This window comes from Alosa sapidissima, chromosome 23, assembly GCF_018492685.1.
Source record: "Alosa sapidissima isolate fAloSap1 chromosome 23, fAloSap1.pri, whole genome shotgun sequence".
Classification (NCBI taxonomy): domain Eukaryota; kingdom Metazoa; phylum Chordata; class Actinopteri; order Clupeiformes; family Clupeidae; genus Alosa; species Alosa sapidissima.
The window spans coordinates 972,251-992,232 of record NC_055979.1 but is presented as its reverse complement, the minus strand read 5'-3'; the positions used below and the strand labels follow the sequence as shown (position 1 = coordinate 992,232).

The window sequence follows — 19,982 nt, the reverse complement described above, 5'->3', positions numbered from 1 at the left end:
CAGAGTATTTGAATTTTACGGTCATGAATACCACTCATGGCTTGCGCTCTTCCTCTGCACACTGTACATGTGGATTTATTTACAAACCGAAGGATAAGAACTGGCAAAGCTGATCTCCAAAGAGCCATGTTGAAGGGTCTCAGAGTCGCAGTCAGCACCAAGGCCATCGTGTTCTCAAAGCAGAAGCCCTGAGGGACAGGCTCCCTTATATACCAGCACTCTCTGATCTCACACAAAGCTACAGAAAGCACACACAGGGAAAATGGGGATGTCCACGATCAAAGTGCATTTGTTTGCACAGGATGAATGTGTGACTGCCAAAAGAAATATTCCCATTTTGCTTGGCTACTCTTAGGTCACATGGGGACATGGCTCTGACTGCATTAAAACTCCACTTCCAGAGAATGGAAAACAAATAATGACATTAAAAACACCAGAGAGGCCAAAGCATGTTATTTGAGGCTCTATTTAAAATATAACTAGATGTACCGCAGAGCGGTACAAAATATGACCGCCGCCCAGTCCAGCACATTTTTTCCACAAAAATAAATCACGCTGAAAGGCCTATATGATTCTAACTGTCTCACTGAATTGCATTATGTACACTCAATTCTCACTGGTATCTGCTAGACAACAAGTACCAAAACATGATTAGTTCATAGATTTCACATGTAAAATTCATTTTATACAACCCCACCCCCATCTTTTGGACATGCGAAAAAGGAAAAAAAAAATGTAAAAAAAAAAGAAACTGACTAAACCTATATGACCGCCGCTTCGCTGCGTGGCAGTCATAATTATGATCTACTGGAGTTGAAATTTGTATAGAAAATATACTCACTCTGGTAGCTCTTTTGTCTCTCACACTAACCCTGCTGAGCCCTATGTGATTGCTCATATACCACTCAACATGTGTGTTGCACTTTCCATGTCATTACTGAGCTCTAGAAAACAGCATACATTACAGTAGCAAAACATGGCCTGGTGAATAAAGCTCTTGGGTCGAATGCTGAGGTTTTCCTGTAAATGAAACCGAATACAGAGCCTACAGCTGTGTGAGAGCACAACAGGAGCAGTTAGTGCTGCGTGTAATGTGATGCAGCAGACCACAGCCTCAACCTTTTACCGTAACCATGAAGTCAGCCCGTAATTAGCACTTGAACCAAGCGTCAAATCGGCTTAAAGTGAAACCAAGCTATTGCAAATTCAACAAGATATGACTGCAGCACTGCTTTGAGGGAAAGTCCTAAAATGTACAACACCAAAGGCCTGTCGAATAAACTAATACCAACACAAACATAAATGCCAAAAACAAGCAAAACACATAACCATCAACAACAATTTCTTTATCAATTTCAGTATAAAAAAACTTGTACAAATAATGCTAGTAATGTACGCATCTGTGTCAGTTTGAATGGGTGCACCCATGTGTGAATAAGTGCATGTCTGTGTATACATGACAATGTGTGTGTGTGTGTGTGTGTGTGTGTGAGTGAGTGAGTGAGTGAGAGAGAGAGAGAGAGAATACCTGGTTCTCCCCAGCCCCAGTTGGTAAAGGTGACATTCTCTCCGTTGGTCCAGCCGTACTCTCCGTTGCCCTTGATGTCCTGCAGTCCAGTCCAGAAGAACTGTGCCTTACTGCCCAGTTGCTCCCTCAGGAGTCGGTTAATGAAGACCTGCTCAAACCTGCACACACACAGCATCAGATTACTACTTTATGGACATCCCCCTTCCTTGACTGTGTGTGTGTGTGGTTTCTGAGCTACCATAGCTTAGAGAATAACCATTCTGAACTACCATAGCTCAGAAAATAACCATTTTAAGTATAAGTATATATACTCTTTTGATCCCGTGAGGGACATTTGGTAATTTGGTTTTATTATAACAACTAATGTTATTATGTAATAATGCTTGAATATATTTGATCAAGTTGTGTCACTTTGGCTAACTAAGGACATAGGCTCATAACTTTAAAAGTGAAGCTTGTCCTCCTGAAAATCCAATTGAGTACAATATGAAAAATGTACTGTAGATCTTATTATCAAGGAATCTAGGATTCTAGGATGAATCCATCAACAGACATTTGGCATGCAGGGTGAGAGACATCTGTATCAGTCTTGGCTTTCCAACATCATGGTATTCCAAGAATCTCAGAACGTTCCAGGCTCTCTCAAAGCAACACATTTGAAACCTTCTTCTCTTAACCCAGATCCTGATACTTGAGCTCCTCACAGAAGCAGACATTTGAGCATATGAACAGCACTTAGACAAAGCAGATACATCATCAGAGTGCATTGAGCTAATGCATTTAGATGGAGTACCCTCCAGAATTATAGCGTAGCTATAGCATATAGCCTAACCGTTAAAACGAGGCAGATATGAAGAGGCACGGCAACAATGTTTACAGAGAAACATTGTAATGTTGGCTGCAAAGATTATGCAGATTGTTATGATTGACTAACATACGTGTGCACACACACATTATCAAAATCATACAGCGGACGTTCTATGATCTTTCTACATGGGTTCTACAAACCGGGACATTAGCGTCCCGACAGGCTTTTGTCAGGACTCAGGACATGCAACACAAAATCAGGACTGTCCCAGTTAAACCAAGACGTCTGGTCACCCTAACTTTAGCAGAGGTACCAATAATTCTGGAGGGTACACACACACACACACACACACACACACACACACACACACACACACACACACACACACACACACACACACAGAGCCATGAAGTGGCATCAGCAGGGCATGCTAAATGTGGCGCTGACCTGTCTGTAATGGTGAGATTGCAGTTCTGCTTGAAAGAGACAGGGTTGGGGTCAGCCTTGTAACAGGCATCACCGTGCCTTCTCCAGTCCTACAGGTCAAAAGAAAGAAATCCTCTTATATGTTATTCTTTTATGAACTGAATGTGGGAATATCAGGCTATGGTACTCTGGGTACTTATTATCATTATGCTAATTTACAACACTTGTCCCTAGAAGGGCTTTTATGATCGAATACAGTAGAAAAATAATATTAAATAAAAACATATGGGAAAGACTGAGGAAGCACATAGCAATAGAACAAGATTATCATTTTCGGCAGTCGTGGCCTACTGGTTCGGGCTTCGGGCTTGGAACCGGAGGGTTGCCGGTTCAATCCTCGACCAGTAAGAACGGCTGAAGTGCCCTTGAGCAAGGCACCTAACTCCTCATTGCTCCCCGAGCACCGCTGTAGCAAGGCAGCTCACTGCTCTGGGTTAGTGTGTGCTTCACCTCACTGTGTTTTCAATGTGTGCTCTGTGTGTTCACTAATTCACTGATGTGATAAATGCAGAGACCAAATTCCTTGTATACGTGGCCAAGTCAGTATACTTGGCCTACAAACCTGATTTACATTTTAAAAAGAAGGGAGAACAGAACAGAAGAAAAAAAAAAGACAGGTACAGCACATGTGGAAACCAAAAGAGAAAGACCATAGAACTATGCACGAATACAATATTGTTGCTGAATTAACCAATATTTTGGTGACAGATTGTCAGATTCAGATTGTCTGTAACAGAGAGGAGAGAGAGAAAAAAGAATGATAGAAAGAGAGAGAGAGCATGCACAGTATGTGAGAGAAAAGCATATGTAAGTGTGAAAGAAGAGTGAGTGACAGAGTGGCCAAGATAGGGAGAGAGCAAGAGAAAAAGAGAGAGTGTGAGAGAGAGGGAGGGAAGGAAGGAGAGAGAAAGAGTGAGTATGAGCAGAGAGGCTCACCCCCTCAGGGCAGCCCTCGTCGTGGACACTCTCGTTCACCACTCCCTGCTTCACGCACAGGTAAGGCAGACTCAAGTCACAGCCCGACACCATCCACTCATGGTTCTGGGGGAGACAGAGGAGAGAATCCCATGTTAACAATACAATACCACTGCCTCAACAAATATTGTTTGTACTGCTAGCATTTGGGGGATAGCAGCTTCTCTCTCTCTCTCTCACACACACACACACTTCTCCAGTGAAGCGCACGCAGATTGGAAATCTGGTGCTTGGATCAATGCGTGGGTGGTCTTTGGCCCAGTGCGTGTAGTTGACTTCAGAGCCGTCCAGCCACTTGAAGACCAAAGGGAGCCCATCGCCTGTTAAACCGCTCCATAGATCTCTACGCTCTGCAGCAAATATACCCAACACACACACACACAAGACACAAGACACACACAAACAAAGTGTTACAAGATGAACTAACATGCACTGAAGTTCTTGACTACAATGACAATTACAGAGGAATCATCTGTATATCTGTGTGTATGTATGTATGTATGTATGTATGTATGTATGTGTGTGTGTGTGTGTGGTGTATTTGTCTTAGTGGCTCCAAGTTTCCAATCCCACATGATGGCAGTGGACCATGAATCTTGTCAACATGCTTTTTGTTACCCTATTGTAATGCTGTTTGTACACACAAACAGGGTATGGTGTGCCACTGCTAATTAACCCTGCACTAAAGACAGTGTTTTCTGCTGTCTTATAAATACTGTGCAGCCACTCTACTTTTCAGGAGAACCATGCATTAGGAAACAGGAAGACACGCCCTAGCCCTGCAGGATGGATGCTGATCAAAGACCCGCTTCATCTCACAAGCCTCCTCAGCCCTCCTGAACCGCTGTGTGTGTGTGTGTGTGTGTGTGTGTGACACACCTGATGGGAGTTTGACATTGAACATAAACATGTCCTCCAGGCTGTGGATGCTGAGCAAGCTGGCGTTGTTGTTGGTGCAGGAATCCTGGGCCATGGACTGAGTCATGGCCACCTCCTCGAAGAGCCGGAGACAGCGACTGTCCCATGGGAACCAGCCGTCCTCACACACAGTAGACTTGTACACCACCCTCTCTGCAGACACAAAACAGACAAAACAAAAGGGTCAGTTGAAATGTTACACCCAGGGTTCACTAAAGCATGCTGCACTGGGCGTACAAAGAAATGCTTCAAAATCCAGTTTGCTTGACACAGCCAAAAATGTCTGCTTTCCTACTGGAAACTGATACACTGGATGCATTTACTGAAGGGGACTTATATTTAGTAGATGCTTTTATCATAAGCAACATGGATGGCTGATTCCCAATTTGATTCCCAATCCCGAGCCAACTGATTGTAGCCTAAGGCGGTGAAATAATGGACGCTAGACTTCTGGCGCTGAGCACCACCTCCTATTCTCTAGGAAAGGACAAGAAGGTGGGACAAGGAAGAGTTTCATGTATGGATATTGAATGGGCTGGGAATACGTGACTTGTGCACGTTTTCACAAATAATGACTTTTTATAATTACTTTTTTATTTTGGAATTTCAATTGAATGTCAAATGAACAATTACTCCTCCTTATTTGGGATAAACCCTGTGTGTGTGTGTGTGGGGCTCACCTGTAGGCTGCGTAACAGGGCTGCTGAGCTTCTTGCAGATATACGGCAGCTTTTTCTCGCACATAGCATTCTCATACTGCTTCCCTGAGATCAACACGCCACAGTCCAGCTCGCCCAGGCCAATAAGGGTGGGCATGTCTGCTCAGCAGTACACACACACACACACACACACACACACACACACACACACACACACACACACACACACACACACACACACACACACACACACACAAACAAACTGTGGTCATGTTTACCCTTTGACAAAAGAAAGCATTCAAGTAGTTGACTTGTTATTCAACAAAATCACACACATACACACTGTGTGCCACAGTCACCCTACTGACAACAATATGTTCTTTGTTATTTTGATAGTGTGTCACGCCAAAGCAAGATGGCCACGAGGTCACCAAGACCACATGCTGATAGACCCACCTGTGGCCCAATTTACCACATGCAGTGGTGATCCGTCAGACCACTGCCACCCCTCCGCCCAGTCCATTTGGTTAAGCCCGATCCACAGCTTATCAGGGAGGTCCATTGCCTCCACTTGGAATACAACAAAGAGAGGAACATGGGGTGATCAGGAAGATGAATAAGATGTTAGATGAATTCATTTCAATAGAGAGGACATGGCTGAATCTCCAGAGATACCCTTTACTACCGGTCTATTTTTGGCTACAGTATCATTTTCAGGCTAAATATATTAATTAATGCAGCAGATGTTACCAACAACCCAACCATTTATATTCAGTTAATTCAATAACATAATAGTGGCGCTTTGTTTTCTGAGCTGATCTGCATGCAACTATGCTTACTGCCCTTGCAAAACTGCATGAAAAGGTGCAAAGACTTTGCGGCCTTCTGATGCTGATGCTGTTGAGACCTTCTCTGATGATTCACTGTCAGTTTGTGAGTCTGAATTGTACATATGTGGGAGTATATCTGTTGAACTATACACATGTATATATATATTTAGGCACCTGCCTGTGTGTCTGTGTGTGTGTGTGTGTGTGTGTGTGTGTGTGTCTGTGTGTCTGTGTGTAAGAGAGAGACTCACAGGCTTTCAGCTCGGATGCACTGGACACACTCAGTAGGTCTCCTCCCTGACTCCGGCACGAGTCCCTCGCCTGGTGCCAGGTGACAGCTGCCGTGGCAACTGTCTGGTAGCAGTGTCCGTTGGTGGCGTTCTCCCACAAAGTGTGGCAGCCTTCCACTGCCAGGGCACACACATCACAGTCAGGGCCCATAACACAACCGGCCTGCACAAGTCGTGTATACGGTACATGCAGTGTGTGATTTTGTGTGTGTGTGTGTGTGTGTGTGTGTGTGTGTGTGTGTGTATGTATGTGTGTGTGTCTGTCTGTCTGTGAGGTGGAAGTGTCCATTGGTTGCATTCACTGTCAAGACTGTGTGTGTGTGTGTGTGTGTGTGTGTGTGTGTGTGTGTCTTGCCGTGGCTTTGTTGCTAGAGTGAGGGAGGCGGGTGAGTGAAATCATATCGGAGGAATGCACCCTGCACTGAGCAGACAGCACTTCCATCTCTTGACTCCATGAGAGATCAGGCGTCACTTCCAACTTTCCATAAACACTCCTCCTCTTCTCCTCCCACCCACTTCCCTCCCCCCATCCTATCCGACCTGAGGCACTGTGGCGACACCCTCCTTCTCAGGAATGCCATCAGCTTGGAGCTCTTGGGCTGGTGTCTGAGGCCATGTCGTCTAGCTTTAGAGGTTTTATTACATTGGGCTAAGGCCCTGAGCTCTGTTGTAAACATAAACAGAGTATGTACTTCTGACACGTCATTGCATGCTGCCTCAGTGGATAAGCCATCTCTTGGAAAAACTGATACTGCATTCCAAGAGGGGTAAAAAACACATACATAGCACAACATCACAGCAACACACACACACACACACACACACACACACACACACACACACACACACACACACACACACACACACACGTGTCAACGTGCTGAGAGGAAATCAGACGACACAAGTGATCAAAAGGAAAAATGAAGCCGCTCCACTCACCGTACTGCAGGCAGAAGCCCCACCTTCTTTGCTGGTCATAGTTCATGGTGGGGGAACACCAGCTCATACCCTCTGGAAGGTTCTCTTGGCCAGGTTGTCCTGGGAGACAGCGATGGTGCCAGGTGCCGTTATAGCGGAACGGAAAGGCACAGGGAGCTCCCAAAGCATTCCCATCCCTGGTGTGTATGGCTGAGCGGGAGAATTGAGATGGGTTGACAAACAAACAGAGTGATAATATTACAGCGAGAATTTTAGGAGTGACAAGGAGACTCTTGCAGAGTTCTACCTTTGGTCTAATCTAATACACTGTATGTGAATGAACAAAAATATTTAGTGCTGTTGGTGGCACTTACCTTACAAACTGCAAGCCTACTATTATCACTATGCACTATACATCTCATAGATATACGTGTAATGGTATGCCCCATACTAAATCAAATTACAACAAGGCCTTGGATTGTTGCCCTGTAGAAACTGCCAGAGGAATGCAATCTGACCATCTAGAAAGCCAGGATGCCCTAATAGCATCATCAGAATTTGGTGGTAACACTGCCTCCTTCAGTTCCTGCAAGGCATCCTGCACATCCAGTGTGCCATGCCAAACTTAACACTTGAAGGAGCAGAACCCCAAACCTTCCAGGCTGTTGTTGAAACTAGTGCAAAACACCCAGACTGAACCTGCAAGCAGACAAATGAGGACAAACAAGCAACCTCCCGCATCTTGGGAAAGGCTTGGTTTATCAACCCTTATGAGTTGAGGATCAAGTGAAATGGAGACTGTATTTACTGTGAACTGCATTCAATAAACAGGAACTGAATAGGGGTCTAAAACTGTTGGCATGAAAAACATCACTGACATTTACACACTTGAATACACAATATGAAATCTCCATGTCACATCCACAAGTCAAGGCTGGAGAAACAAGGACCAAAACAACCAGGGTTTGGAGCTAAAATAAGTCCCCTGAAAAAGCATGATTAGAGAGCTGGAGGAGAAGTAGGTTTGTATGCCACGGGAAGAGACAGGACTGGCACTTTATATGGCTCTGCTGCAGACACCGTTTGGAGCCAGGAACTATTTTATGGCAAATACCATCTTACTCAAATGCCAGATATCCATTAAATACTGACAACCAATGGGAAAAATATTAGAAATTGTCTGTTGGAATTTGTGTAAACAATTACAGAAAAAAAAGCTTGTCTAGCTAGAATTACTTTCAATTCCTTTTCCTCTTATGCCATAGACCTACTTGTGTTTTTTTATTGCCAGCCTCTTTTCAAGCCACCAATTAAATGTAACTTTCTGTTTCGTTCATATTCTTAATCAGGGGCAGCTGGGTCCTCTTTTTAGTCCCAGAGTGACTAACCAACATGTGCATCACGAGGGAGGGTGAAACGAAAGTAACATAGCTTGAGCTCAACAATGGGAGTCTTAGGGACTTTTGGTGCCGTGAACACTAACAACACTTAAACAGGACTACAATCAAAACCAGCCGGAACTGGATAATCGAGTCTGTTCTCCGAGAATCACAAGAAGGTGGAGGAAATCCCCAACAGCCAACTTCAGCACTCCTTAAACAGGAAATCTATCATGCTTCCCACCAGCATGAGTGCAGATGAACAAAGGTCACATTAGTCCACTGGCTTGCCAGTGAGCATATCTCATACCGCATATCTCAACTCCTTCTGTGCCGACTGATCTCAGGGTCAGAATTAAATGGGCTAATCAAGTCAAAACATGATTGTATGAGGCAAGGTCTCAATTGAGGGGTAAGACAGCAGGAAAAGAAGGCCTAAAAATAATACATCCCGAGACAAGTGTGTGTGTGTGTGTGTGTGTTTAAGCAATACTGAATGTCAAAACACTCAGCAAGGTTTACTGTTTTGAAAGAGATACTATTTCAAGGTGAGGACAGTGGATATACCTGTGTATTGTATCTATCTCTGTATACGCACAGATTCTTTTCAGCTTTATGTATTACCTTTTTCATCATCAGCTTTCATTATTAGTGTGCTTGTCTAAGCAAAGCACACTATTGTTTTTCTTAAGTTCCCTATCTTCTTATTATTGTTATTATTCTGATTCACCTGTTTTATGGTAGCACACTAAGCACACTATTGTTTTTCTTAAGTTCCCTATCTTCTTATTATTGTTACACAAAGCACACTATTGTTTTTCTTAAGTGCCCTTTTTTCTATATATTATTATTCTGATTCACCTGTTTCATGGGCCCGCTGTTGCTCCTAAAACTTTTGAGATATCAACACCATTCCAACTCCAAAACGTCCAGCCAGAACCAGTGTATCCTCTTCGCAAAGATGCCGTCACTGGCCCTGGTCATTCTTCCGCCGTACAGGATATACCAAACTCAAACTCAAGACTTGATTATGAGGATGCACAATAAATGTGGTGCTCTTTCACCTTTGGGGGGGCACTGCAACTAGCAAAGATGTGTGTGTGTGTGTTTGTCTATCTCTATATTTGGGAGTGTTTGCGGAAGCATGTGAATGTGTGTGTACGTGTGACAGAGAGAAAGAGAGTGTGAGTGTAAGTGATTGTGTGTGTGTGTGTCTTACTCTTATATGGCTGTTGGCAGATGTTGTCCTTTGAGTCCCCTCGTGTCCAGCCATCTGTGGGCTTCCGCTTGGCGATCACGACCGCTGTATTGCCGTCACGAGTCAGGCCCATCTCGTAGTTGGTGTAAACAGCCTGGCCCACACACAGCCACTTGAGCATGGTGCCTTGCGAGTCACAGTCAGAAAGTGCCAGTGCCTTCTTGTGCACCTCCAGGCCCAGGCACCGGGATGAGCCCACATGGAAGAGTCGGTTACCGGAACCCCACTTCCAGAGCAACCTTGGGCCTGGTGGGTTGGTGCAGTTGGCCAGAGCGAGGGACTGGGTATCTGCACCGGCCACCAGGCACTGAGTAGTATTCACATGTTGAATAGTAAAAGCATCATCACCTATGGATAAGGCAAAGCTGGTTAGGCTGCAGGCAAGGGTGATCAGGTGCAAAGCTACTAGGAGGGATATTCCACGTCAATTCAACCAGGGCCCACGCACATTGAGGGACAGCTATGACCATGCAGGATCATCCAGACCAAACGTGACGATTTTGCTACATACTATTCCTATTTATGTACCAGCACGCAAAATTTGAGCCTCCTACAGTACATGGTTTAGTTCTTGCGCTATGGGCTTGTGAACTTTGACAAAAAAAAGAGGCCGAACAAAATCGACACCCCCTCCCCCTGTAAAACTGGCAGTATCTTGGAAAGTATTGATCTTACATAAAAGTAATTTTACAGTGTATCTCCTGAGTAACATAGGTACACCTGGTAATTTTTTCAGAATTTCTTGAGACCTAAGTGCATGGGCCCTGGTTGAATTGACGTGGAATGACCCAGGAGAAAGTGAAAGTAACTGAGGAAAACAGGTATGAGCTTGGAGGTATGGACAACAACTGAAGTAACCATGTCAGACATAACTAATGTCAATGACAAATGAAGAGTGATATGACAACAAATAATAATATAGAAAACCTCCAATGCCAGACACATTATTGCCTTAGAGCAGTGTTTCTCAAACTTTTTCAGACCAAGGACCACTTAACCAATAAATAGAAACCTCACGGACCACCTACTGTAATAGGTATAGCTAAAAAAAAAACAGTAGACCTACTTCAACAGTATATTACACAATAGGCATACTCACTGAACAACCTTGCTTATTGTCTTGGCACCTTGCTTATTGTGTCAGCGGATTCATATGATTTGAACTGGCATAGGTTACATAGACAGTTGCAGAACGGTTTGGATTTACATAGGCTACAAGTTGGTTCAATATTCCAAACAACTAGGCTAATTTATATTTTACCACGTCTGCCCGCGGACCACTTGGGATAGCTTGCGGACCAACAGTGGTTCCCGGACCACACTTTAAGAAACACTGCCTTAGAGTTTAAGGTTCACAGGCCTATTTGGCCCCCTGATAGATGATGCTGCTGTACCAGGAAATAATGAATCAGAGATCATTCTTGATATGCTTTAATCTGAAAATACAAGTAGATTAAACATTTTCACTGGAGTGAAAAACATTCTTTGAAAAGTGCTACAACATACTCTGGGCAGTTTATTAGAGAGCAGTTGTTCTTGCAGTTGTTTGTTGTCAGTGACACTGACTGCAATGGCTGTGACTATGATTTTTACAATCCAGAGGGGTAATTTCACAAAACCTAGATAAGGGATTAAGCTAGGATTTTTTGGTTATCATGGATGAATTTAGCTTTGACTTGGATACACAAAAGAGATGGTACATAAGTTACCATGGGGATTTATTCTCTTCACCCAGGCTAACAGCCAGGCTTACTGTATATATCATGTTCTTTCAATGTTATTTTAAGATGTCTGTTGAACAATATCGTAGGTATTTGAGAACTTCTGGAACGAACTTTTCAAAACAGGCAAAAAAACTCAATTACACAGAAACAGCATTAAGCCGCTTCATACTATCATTCTAAATAGGCACATGACAACTTTCGGTTCATGGTTCAGTAGAGGAGCTGATCTAGATTAGTTTTAAATGAACACATGCTTCCGCTTCACTCTTGTTAGTCTTTTCTAAGACACCGAGACAGACTTCAAAGTATAAAAAATAGTTTAGACACTTTCAGAAGCTTGCAGGCGAATTCGCAACAATAGTCATCACCTCATTTCGATTTATAGACAGGGACGCACGCACACACACCGACGACGCACATAGTGCGAGAGATTGGCAGGCCAACAACCCATTTTCAACTAAATAAGAACTACTACTCAACACTAATAGACATAATTCAACATAATTCACAACTTTTATGTTACTGTTGCGTTAAGTGTTTGTGGCTCACTGGGTACAATTGTTAACGAGCGGTACACGGACGAACGAACTATATTACACTGAGAATATTGACTGCCATTAAATCTCTTAATTTCCACGTGCCTACGTTTAAAATTGAGTAGGCTATGATCGAGTTGTAAAGGCTAAAGCGCTCGCATACGGTTTTGCGCAAAACAAAACAATGTGGCATCCAAATTTGCGCAGTCAAAAACAACGTTTCCTGATCGCTTGAATTCGATCCATCGTCATAAGGACTTAAATAAATAACAGTTAAGCCAACCATCTGACTTACCTGAATTCCCACTTGGTGCACAATATCCAAAGTAACTACTCCTAAATCCACCCAGAAACGCAGCTAGTAACACAGTGAAGTGTTTAGCTTGTATGTTCCAACTCATAATTGAGAAGTTACAGCCCAGCTACACATTTAATCCAGGTATACAAAAACTGATCCACTTTGATGACCTGTCATCGGGAATTTAAACGACGTGTAAGTTGTTGGCACTTTGAGAAACCATTTCTCTTTGGTTTTACTGCTCTTGAAAATGCTTGCCTACGATTCGTCAGCTGTCAGAGACGTAGTGTCAGTGATCACGCCCAAATTCCAGAAATACATTTTACCGAGCCTCAAATATGTAGGCTATTCCAGTTCTTCTCTAGTAGGGAAGCAAGTGATGTTTTACTCCCACAGTTTCATAGGCTACAACTGCTGCTCTCTAGATATGTCAATATTAGTGCATTAATGGACGACACCCCGGTCGCACTTCCACTGAATTACGCCGAGGCTACGAATGCTGGGACAAAAATAGCCAGCCAAACAACATAGGCTAACGCAGTGCATCGGAGTTATTATTTCAGTTCAGTACCACTCTACATACAGCGTTGTGGAACCTCGCTTGGACTAAGCATGTTGATGTCATTTCTACAGGGAAATATGCTGATTCGTGGTGAGCATGGGTGACAAGCCAACAGTTAAATTGGGCGGGGCGACCGGAACACACAAGCCCAAACCTTCGGTTTATGACCGACCACATTATCAGATACATTTTTTGTACTCTAATACATTTGCAAAGTAGTGATACGACTAAACAGGCTATACAGGGTCAATACTAAATAAGCTATCTATTTTATAGTCAGAGGGTTACATGCATGGAGTTCAGAATGACAAGAAATTAAGGTGCGTCATGTCCCTTAAATGGATGTAAGGTCATTTAATGTTATCAATAAGTCATCTTTTGCCATCTTACATGGATGAAAAAGTCTTAATACACATGGCACTGTGTGGGATGAGGCTTCAATTTGTGGATATGATGGGAATACTTCAGTGAAGTGATTTAAGATGAGTAAAGAAAAAAAGTTTGATGCATCTTAAATAGAAAACAACACTTGCAGGTTCCTCAAATCTATTATTATTAAGACGTAGCACAGCTGACGTACTTCCATTGAGTAAATCTAAATAACCACAAAAGGTCTAAAGAAAAAGAAAATGTGAAACAGTGTCTCACATAATCATGAACACACACACACACACACACACACACAATATGAGCTACTCTCATTAGATCTGGCTAGGTTCCATTGAGCCGTTTGGGGTGATAAAGTGCCGTTATAAAAGCAACTTAAAAGCTTCTCAAATATTTTAAATGACATTTCGTGTTTACTAGGGGAACCAAAAAAGCATGTCCAAACTGTGAAGCTGTTAGTGTCCAATATGATCCAAGATGTTTGTGGCTTCTGCTAAAATTTCTCTTTCCAAAGAAAACCTTCCTGGACCCTGATTCAGTTCTACAGTTGCTTTGGTTACAATGCTCCATATCTAACACACAAAGTTTTCCCTGATCTTAAAAAGAAAGTCATCCCCAAACTCTCAAAGGAAAGTGTGACCCCTCGTTAAAGTTGAGACCAATTACAAAGAGGGGCCTCCAAAGGTCTTTGTGCAGATGCTGTTTATACAATCCATTCATCTCCCTGTAGCCCTGAACAGTAAAGTCTGGTCTGGAAGGTGCAGGGGTCAAAATGGCCTGAATGTCAGTTTTGCTCACTACAATAGCCTCATCCCTGATCATCTGTAAATCACATGGTTCCTTCATAATCCAAGCCCAGAGAAGAGAAGCAGTCTCTCTGGGTGAGGAAACACATACCTGAATACATACACCTATACAAACACACTATATGATCTCTCTCTGAGACACACACACACACAACTGCATTCTCTTTCTCTCTCTCTCTCTCTCTCTCTCACACACACACATACACACACAGACACGGGCAAACAAACACACACTCACTCACACATTCACAAATTACTAATATCCCTATTCCCCTGCAGTCAATTCTAAGTCTCCAATGAGCACATTCCCATCTGATTCGGTGGACTGGGAGCTGGTCTGTCTGTAGTAGGCTGGCCCCAGGGACGTCAGGCGCCGGAAGCCAATCTTCTTGTAGACAAACCAGCCAGTGCAGGCCAGCAGGCCAAACACATGGATGGCCAGGAGCACCGCCAACAGCACAGCACCATGATGCATACCTGAGAACGAGAGATGGAGAAAAGTAAGGAGATTTAATATAGATGCATGCAAGATCTCCATCTTATGTCAGTTCTGTGGTATTTATCTAATGTCAAGTTGTGGTGGTGGTTAAGTCATCCCAAATCCAGGATGACACTACTGTGAAGTCGTGTAGATAGAAATGTACAGTACCCCCCAGAATTATTGGCACATATGGTAAAGCCAAAAACTCCAATACAATTTTGATCAACTTTGAGAGACAGCTATAGACATGCAGGATCATCCAGACCAAACATGATGATTTTGCTAGATACTATTCCTATTTATGTACCAGCATGCAAAATTTGAGCCTCCTACATGGTTTAGTTCTTGCGCTATGGGCTTGTGAACTTTGACCAAAAAAAAGAGGCTGAACAAAATCGACACCCCCCCTCCCCCCATAAAACTGGCTGTATCTTGGAAAGTATTGATCTTACATTAAAGTAATTTTACAGTGTGTCTCCAGGGTAACATAGGTACACCTGGTAATTTTTTCAGAATTTTTAGACCTAAGTGCCGCCATCTTGAATTTAGTCACAATAATAAAGGGGGTGCCTCGGGCATTGGCCTAGCCATGCAAATAAATCGCTGTTTTACACCATTTACGAAATATTTGCATTTGCATTATTTAAAAATAATTCTGTGGAAATGCATAGATTCCAGTTCCTGCTACTAGAAGCTACTGCAATCCATGTATTTTCACAGAATTATTTTTTGTAATCTAATCCCTTATCATACCTGTTCATTCGTACTCGTCGCTAGACTTATCGTGACTAAATTCAAGATGGCGGCGAACGGTAAACTTCCTGAAAGTACTTTCTGTATCGTCTCGTAAATAAACTACCAGTGCTTTTTCAAAGTTCTCAATGTCTCGTTTTAAATGTCAGGGCCCTCCGAAGTCTACCAATGAAGTGTGGAGCTACTTTGAGCCTCGTAAATGGTGTAAAACAGTGATTTATTTGCATGGCTAGGCTGATGCCCGAGGCACCCCCTTTGAAAACCTGTTGGTAGCATCGGCTAGCGCCAGATTTCGGAGTGCAGGGGACAAGCCGAGATGAGCTATGAGACAAAAGTTCACACTCGGTATCATGTTTCAACACACTTTAGGTCAATATCACACCGAACTTCTCCTTTAAGAAGGTATTAGAAGCAGGGGTGCCAATAATTGTGGGCGATGTGTTTTTGTTAAAATGAATTTGCTTCCCTTCAAGGTATTATTTTTATTTTCATTCTGAGACTACAATGAAATCACCAAAAGATTATTTTTATACCTGTTTTTAGTCAACTTTACTAAAGGTAATAATTCTGAAGGGTATGTATGTACAACCCCAAATCAGAAAAAGTTGGGATGTTGTATAAAATGCAAATAAAAACAGAATACGATAATCTGCAAATCTCATTTACTCATATTTAGCTGAAAAAAGGATGCAGACAACATATCAAATGTTGAAAATGGCATGTATGACTATTTCATGGAAAATATATGTTCATTTTGAATTTGATACCAGCAACATGTTTCAAAAGATGTTGGGACAGGGCCAAGAAAACACTGGAAAAGTGGTGTAATGATAAAGAAAACAAAAGGAGGAATATTTTACAACTAATTAGAGTAACTGGCAACATGATTGGGTATAAAAAAGAGCATTCTAGAAAGGCAACGTCTCTTAGAAGTAAAGATGTAGAGGTATTCATCACTCTGTGTAAACGTGTGTGGACAAATGATGAAACAATATAATTATAATGCTTTTTTGGGAGTTCATCATCTACAGTACATAATATCATTAAAATATTCAGAGAATCCAGAGAAATCTTTGCAAACAAGAGACAGAGCTAAAAAGCAATATTGGATGACCGTGGTCTTTTGGACCTCAGATGGCACTGCATTAAAATCAGACCTGTTTCTGTAATGAAAATCATTGTATGGGTTCGGTAAACCTCTGATAACCTGTCTTATCTGGGCCTGAGCTCATTTAAAATGAAGTGAGGGTAAGTGGAAAAAGGTCCTGTGGTGAGATCAATCAACATTTGCCAATCTTTTTGGAAATCATGGATTCCTCTGAGCTAAAGAGGAGAGGGCCTATCCAACTATCCAACTTGTTATAATGCTCAAGTTCAAAACCAAGTATCTATGATGGTGTAGAGGTGAATTAGTGCCTACAGCATAGGCATCTTGCACATCTGAATGATGTATACAGGTTTTGAGCAACATATAGTGCCATTCAAGCAATGCATTTTTCAGGGAAGACCTTGAATATTTCTGGAAAACAATGGCAAAATGAATTTGGCACATATTTAAACAGTTTTTGGATATGGTTATGGGATTTGGAAGACACTTTTGTCCAAGCGACATACAAATAACAGTACAATAGTTAAATTTAACAGTATACTATTTAAAAAGTTGATAAGACTAGATTAAGGAGCATAGCAATAATAAACAACAGTGTCAATTCAATCAATAGCCTAATAAAAATAAACAAATGTCCAGAGTCCAGGTGCCAAAATGGCCTGTCTGCAGTCCAGACCTGTCAAATTAGGTGCATCATGGAATGAAAAACATGATTAAGAATACTCCATATTGTGCAGGAATGGGACATTTCATTTCATTCATTCTCAAAACTCTAGCAACTGGCCTCCTCAGTTCCTTAACATTTACAGAATGTTGTTAAATGAAGAGGTGAAGCAGCACAGTGGTAAACATGTCCCCATCCCAACTGTTTTTGAAACATGTTGCTGGCATTAAATTTCCAGTCACCAGGTGCTGTTGTTTTTCAAGCCTCTATATAAGAAATAAACATTTATTGCCCCCATTCTCTCTCTCTCTCTCTGTGTGTGGAATTTCCTAAAGCTTGTTTCTGCTTGTTGTTGTTGCCACCACATTTGTCAGGCCACTTTGTCAGAGGCACAACTGTGTATTGTTTGAGCCCTAAAGACCCAATGGTGGCAGCTTGACCAGTGGAATCATTCACGTGGACCATATTGGACAGAACTCACCATTCAGGGGCTGGACTTCCACCTCAGCACCTCTGTCGGCCACTTGAAGGAATAAAGATGGGGGGGGGGGGGGGGGGGGGGTAAAGAGAGGAGTTAAGATATTAAGATATTCTTAACACTTACAAAACACACAGGAATGTGCTGTGCTTTGCTCTGTCTGACTTCTTATGTCAGGGTTATGTTCCAGGTACATAATTATACCAGCATGAGAGCGGCCGTTAGCCCTTTTGAACAACTACAGGCAGGATTGACCAATGCTGACAATCAGCTCCTTGTTTGTTCCAGCTTTGCTACGCTTATGTCACTGTCACAGTGAGCTTATTTATTAAGACATTACACAAAACACACACACACACACACACACACACACACACACACACACATATTTCAGAGAATGAGCCTCTATTACATTCTGAGGACAAAGGTCTGTAGGTGAACTGCGAGGTCACACATGCCCACCTGTTTTGGTCTTGCAGACGAAGCCCAGCTGGTCTGTGCAAGAGGCTAGGTTCCACACACCATCAGACACGCGCAAAGACACGCATGTGTCTGGCCTCAGGACACTGGTGTCCGGTGCTCGGAAGTGCCAACTGGAGTATTCCAGAGGTGACCCGTCCAGCCAGGTCAGAGTGTCAGCTGGGTTGGGGGAGGGAAGGGTTTCGATACATGTAGTTAAATAGATTTTGCAACCTCAAAAGAAGAGCCATGCAAAAGAAAAAAATAAGAATAATATTCAGGACTTTGCTCACGCACACACACACCCACACACTTATATACAGTACTCAGGCTAATAAACCCAGTAATAATACACATTTTGGCTGGACAACTTGCTTTCTCTGTGTCATTATCTACAGTTAGTAAGTTACTGAAAAATAATTGTGCAACTTTAATTTGAGAGCCTGAGACATACGCTGTATAAAACTGTAATCAATACAAGATACTCTGACATACTCTTAAGTTGTTCCTTAGCATTGCCATGATGCAAAATGTCCATAGATACCTTGTATTTATCAGCCAACCAAATGGCTTTTCTATTTACAATACAGCCAACTAGGCTCAACCTAAATAGGACTGATGAGCTCAAGTGAGGGCAACAACGACTGGGATGACAAGCTCAGTTACTCGGAGAAAAAGGGAAAGAAAAAGTACCAGTGCCACCTTGACACTTACATGGAAATCTACTGAGAGAGGAAGGGGGATCTCTTTAGCAAATAATCTTGGATTCATTTACTAGCTTGGTGTTTAATTTAAGATGTGGAGAAGTGGAGTGCCTAATCTTTGTTTCTCAGAATACATTTGCTTCTCTTCAATGTTGGATTTTCCCTCATTGCTTTCATTGTGAGATTACAATAAATCACCAAAAGATTATTTTTTATACCTGTTTTTAGTCAAATTTACCAGGGGCGCCAATAATTCTGGAGGACATTGTATACCTTGGAAGATTTAAAAATATAAAAACAGCAACAAGTAATTTAATGATTTATTAATAGATAATCATTCTTCCGCCAAGCAATATAGGATATTTCAGAATCAGAATGGTTGTCAAGCAAGGCCAAGATACAACAACTCTAACTTCTGTATCAATTTCTGGTGGCACAGTAATGTAGAATGAAATACGGTTCACGTGAAGAGTTGCATTGGGTTTTACAACGGCATCAAACGCGATTCAGCCAATCACAATTAAGGATCGGAACTATCTGTTTTAGAATGAATACTAGACCACTAATGTGAGGGGCTGGGGAGACTTCTATTTGACCTCTAGGAAATCACACACTAAATTAACTTTAAATCTGAAGCCATAAGGTTCACATATAATATAGCAATAACTACCAGGAGACACACAGGCAAATATCATGAAGCCAATTGAAAGCTATGTTTTATCTGTTCTTTCATCTCTTCCTGGCCCCTCCTACAGAACTGTCTGACTTCCTTATAGCTCTTATCTATGTTTTGTGCTGTTTCTCATATCCTTTGCCAACCATTGTACAGACAATGAGTTTATGATATATCACATAAACACGATCCGCATAACAGTAGCCACGTTTACATGGACAGTTTTTTTGTCCTTCCGATTAAACTATTCTAATTGAAAAATAAGTGCCGTCTGTTCACATGTGCTACGTTCTATTCCGA

At 42.3% G+C, this 19,982-nt stretch overlaps 2 protein-coding genes across 6 annotated transcripts in view; both read right to left on the bottom strand.

The window, feature by feature from the left end:
• Positions 1-13,233, bottom strand: part of ly75 (lymphocyte antigen 75) — a 33,863-nt gene extending 20,630 nt beyond the window's left edge. Inside the window, exons 1-11 of one of the 2 annotated variants that reach the window (XM_042080112.1) lie at positions 12,605-13,233; positions 10,011-10,397; positions 7,434-7,622; positions 6,456-6,611; positions 5,831-5,944; positions 5,396-5,533; positions 4,677-4,868; positions 3,990-4,147; positions 3,759-3,863; positions 2,784-2,872; positions 1,529-1,686 (exon numbers count right to left, since the gene is read on the bottom strand). In XM_042080112.1, coding sequence (XP_041936046.1) covers positions 1,529-1,686; positions 2,784-2,872; positions 3,759-3,863; positions 3,990-4,147; positions 4,677-4,868; positions 5,396-5,533; positions 5,831-5,944; positions 6,456-6,611; positions 7,434-7,622; positions 10,011-10,397; positions 12,605-12,710 — 1,792 coding nt within the window. In that variant the 5' untranslated portion in view covers positions 12,711-13,233. The remainder of the gene's footprint in view (positions 1-1,528; positions 1,687-2,783; positions 2,873-3,758; positions 3,864-3,989; positions 4,148-4,676; positions 4,869-5,395; positions 5,534-5,830; positions 5,945-6,455; positions 6,612-7,433; positions 7,623-10,010; positions 10,398-12,604) is intronic. The other variant, XM_042080110.1, reaches the window with a different exon arrangement.
• Positions 1-19,982, bottom strand: part of pla2r1 (phospholipase A2 receptor 1) — a 48,382-nt gene that overhangs the window by 1,641 nt on the left and 26,759 nt on the right. For 3 of the 4 annotated variants that reach the window (XM_042080113.1, XM_042080114.1, XM_042080116.1), the window contains 3 exons: positions 18,309-18,485; positions 17,850-17,891; positions 13,509-14,839 (listed from right to left, as the gene is read on the bottom strand). In XM_042080113.1, coding sequence (XP_041936047.1) covers positions 14,628-14,839; positions 17,850-17,891; positions 18,309-18,485 — 431 coding nt within the window. In that variant the 3' untranslated portion in view covers positions 13,509-14,627. Of the gene's footprint in view, positions 1-13,508; positions 14,840-17,849; positions 17,892-18,308; positions 18,486-19,982 lie in introns of those variants that run through there. The other variant, XR_006026715.1, reaches the window with a different exon arrangement.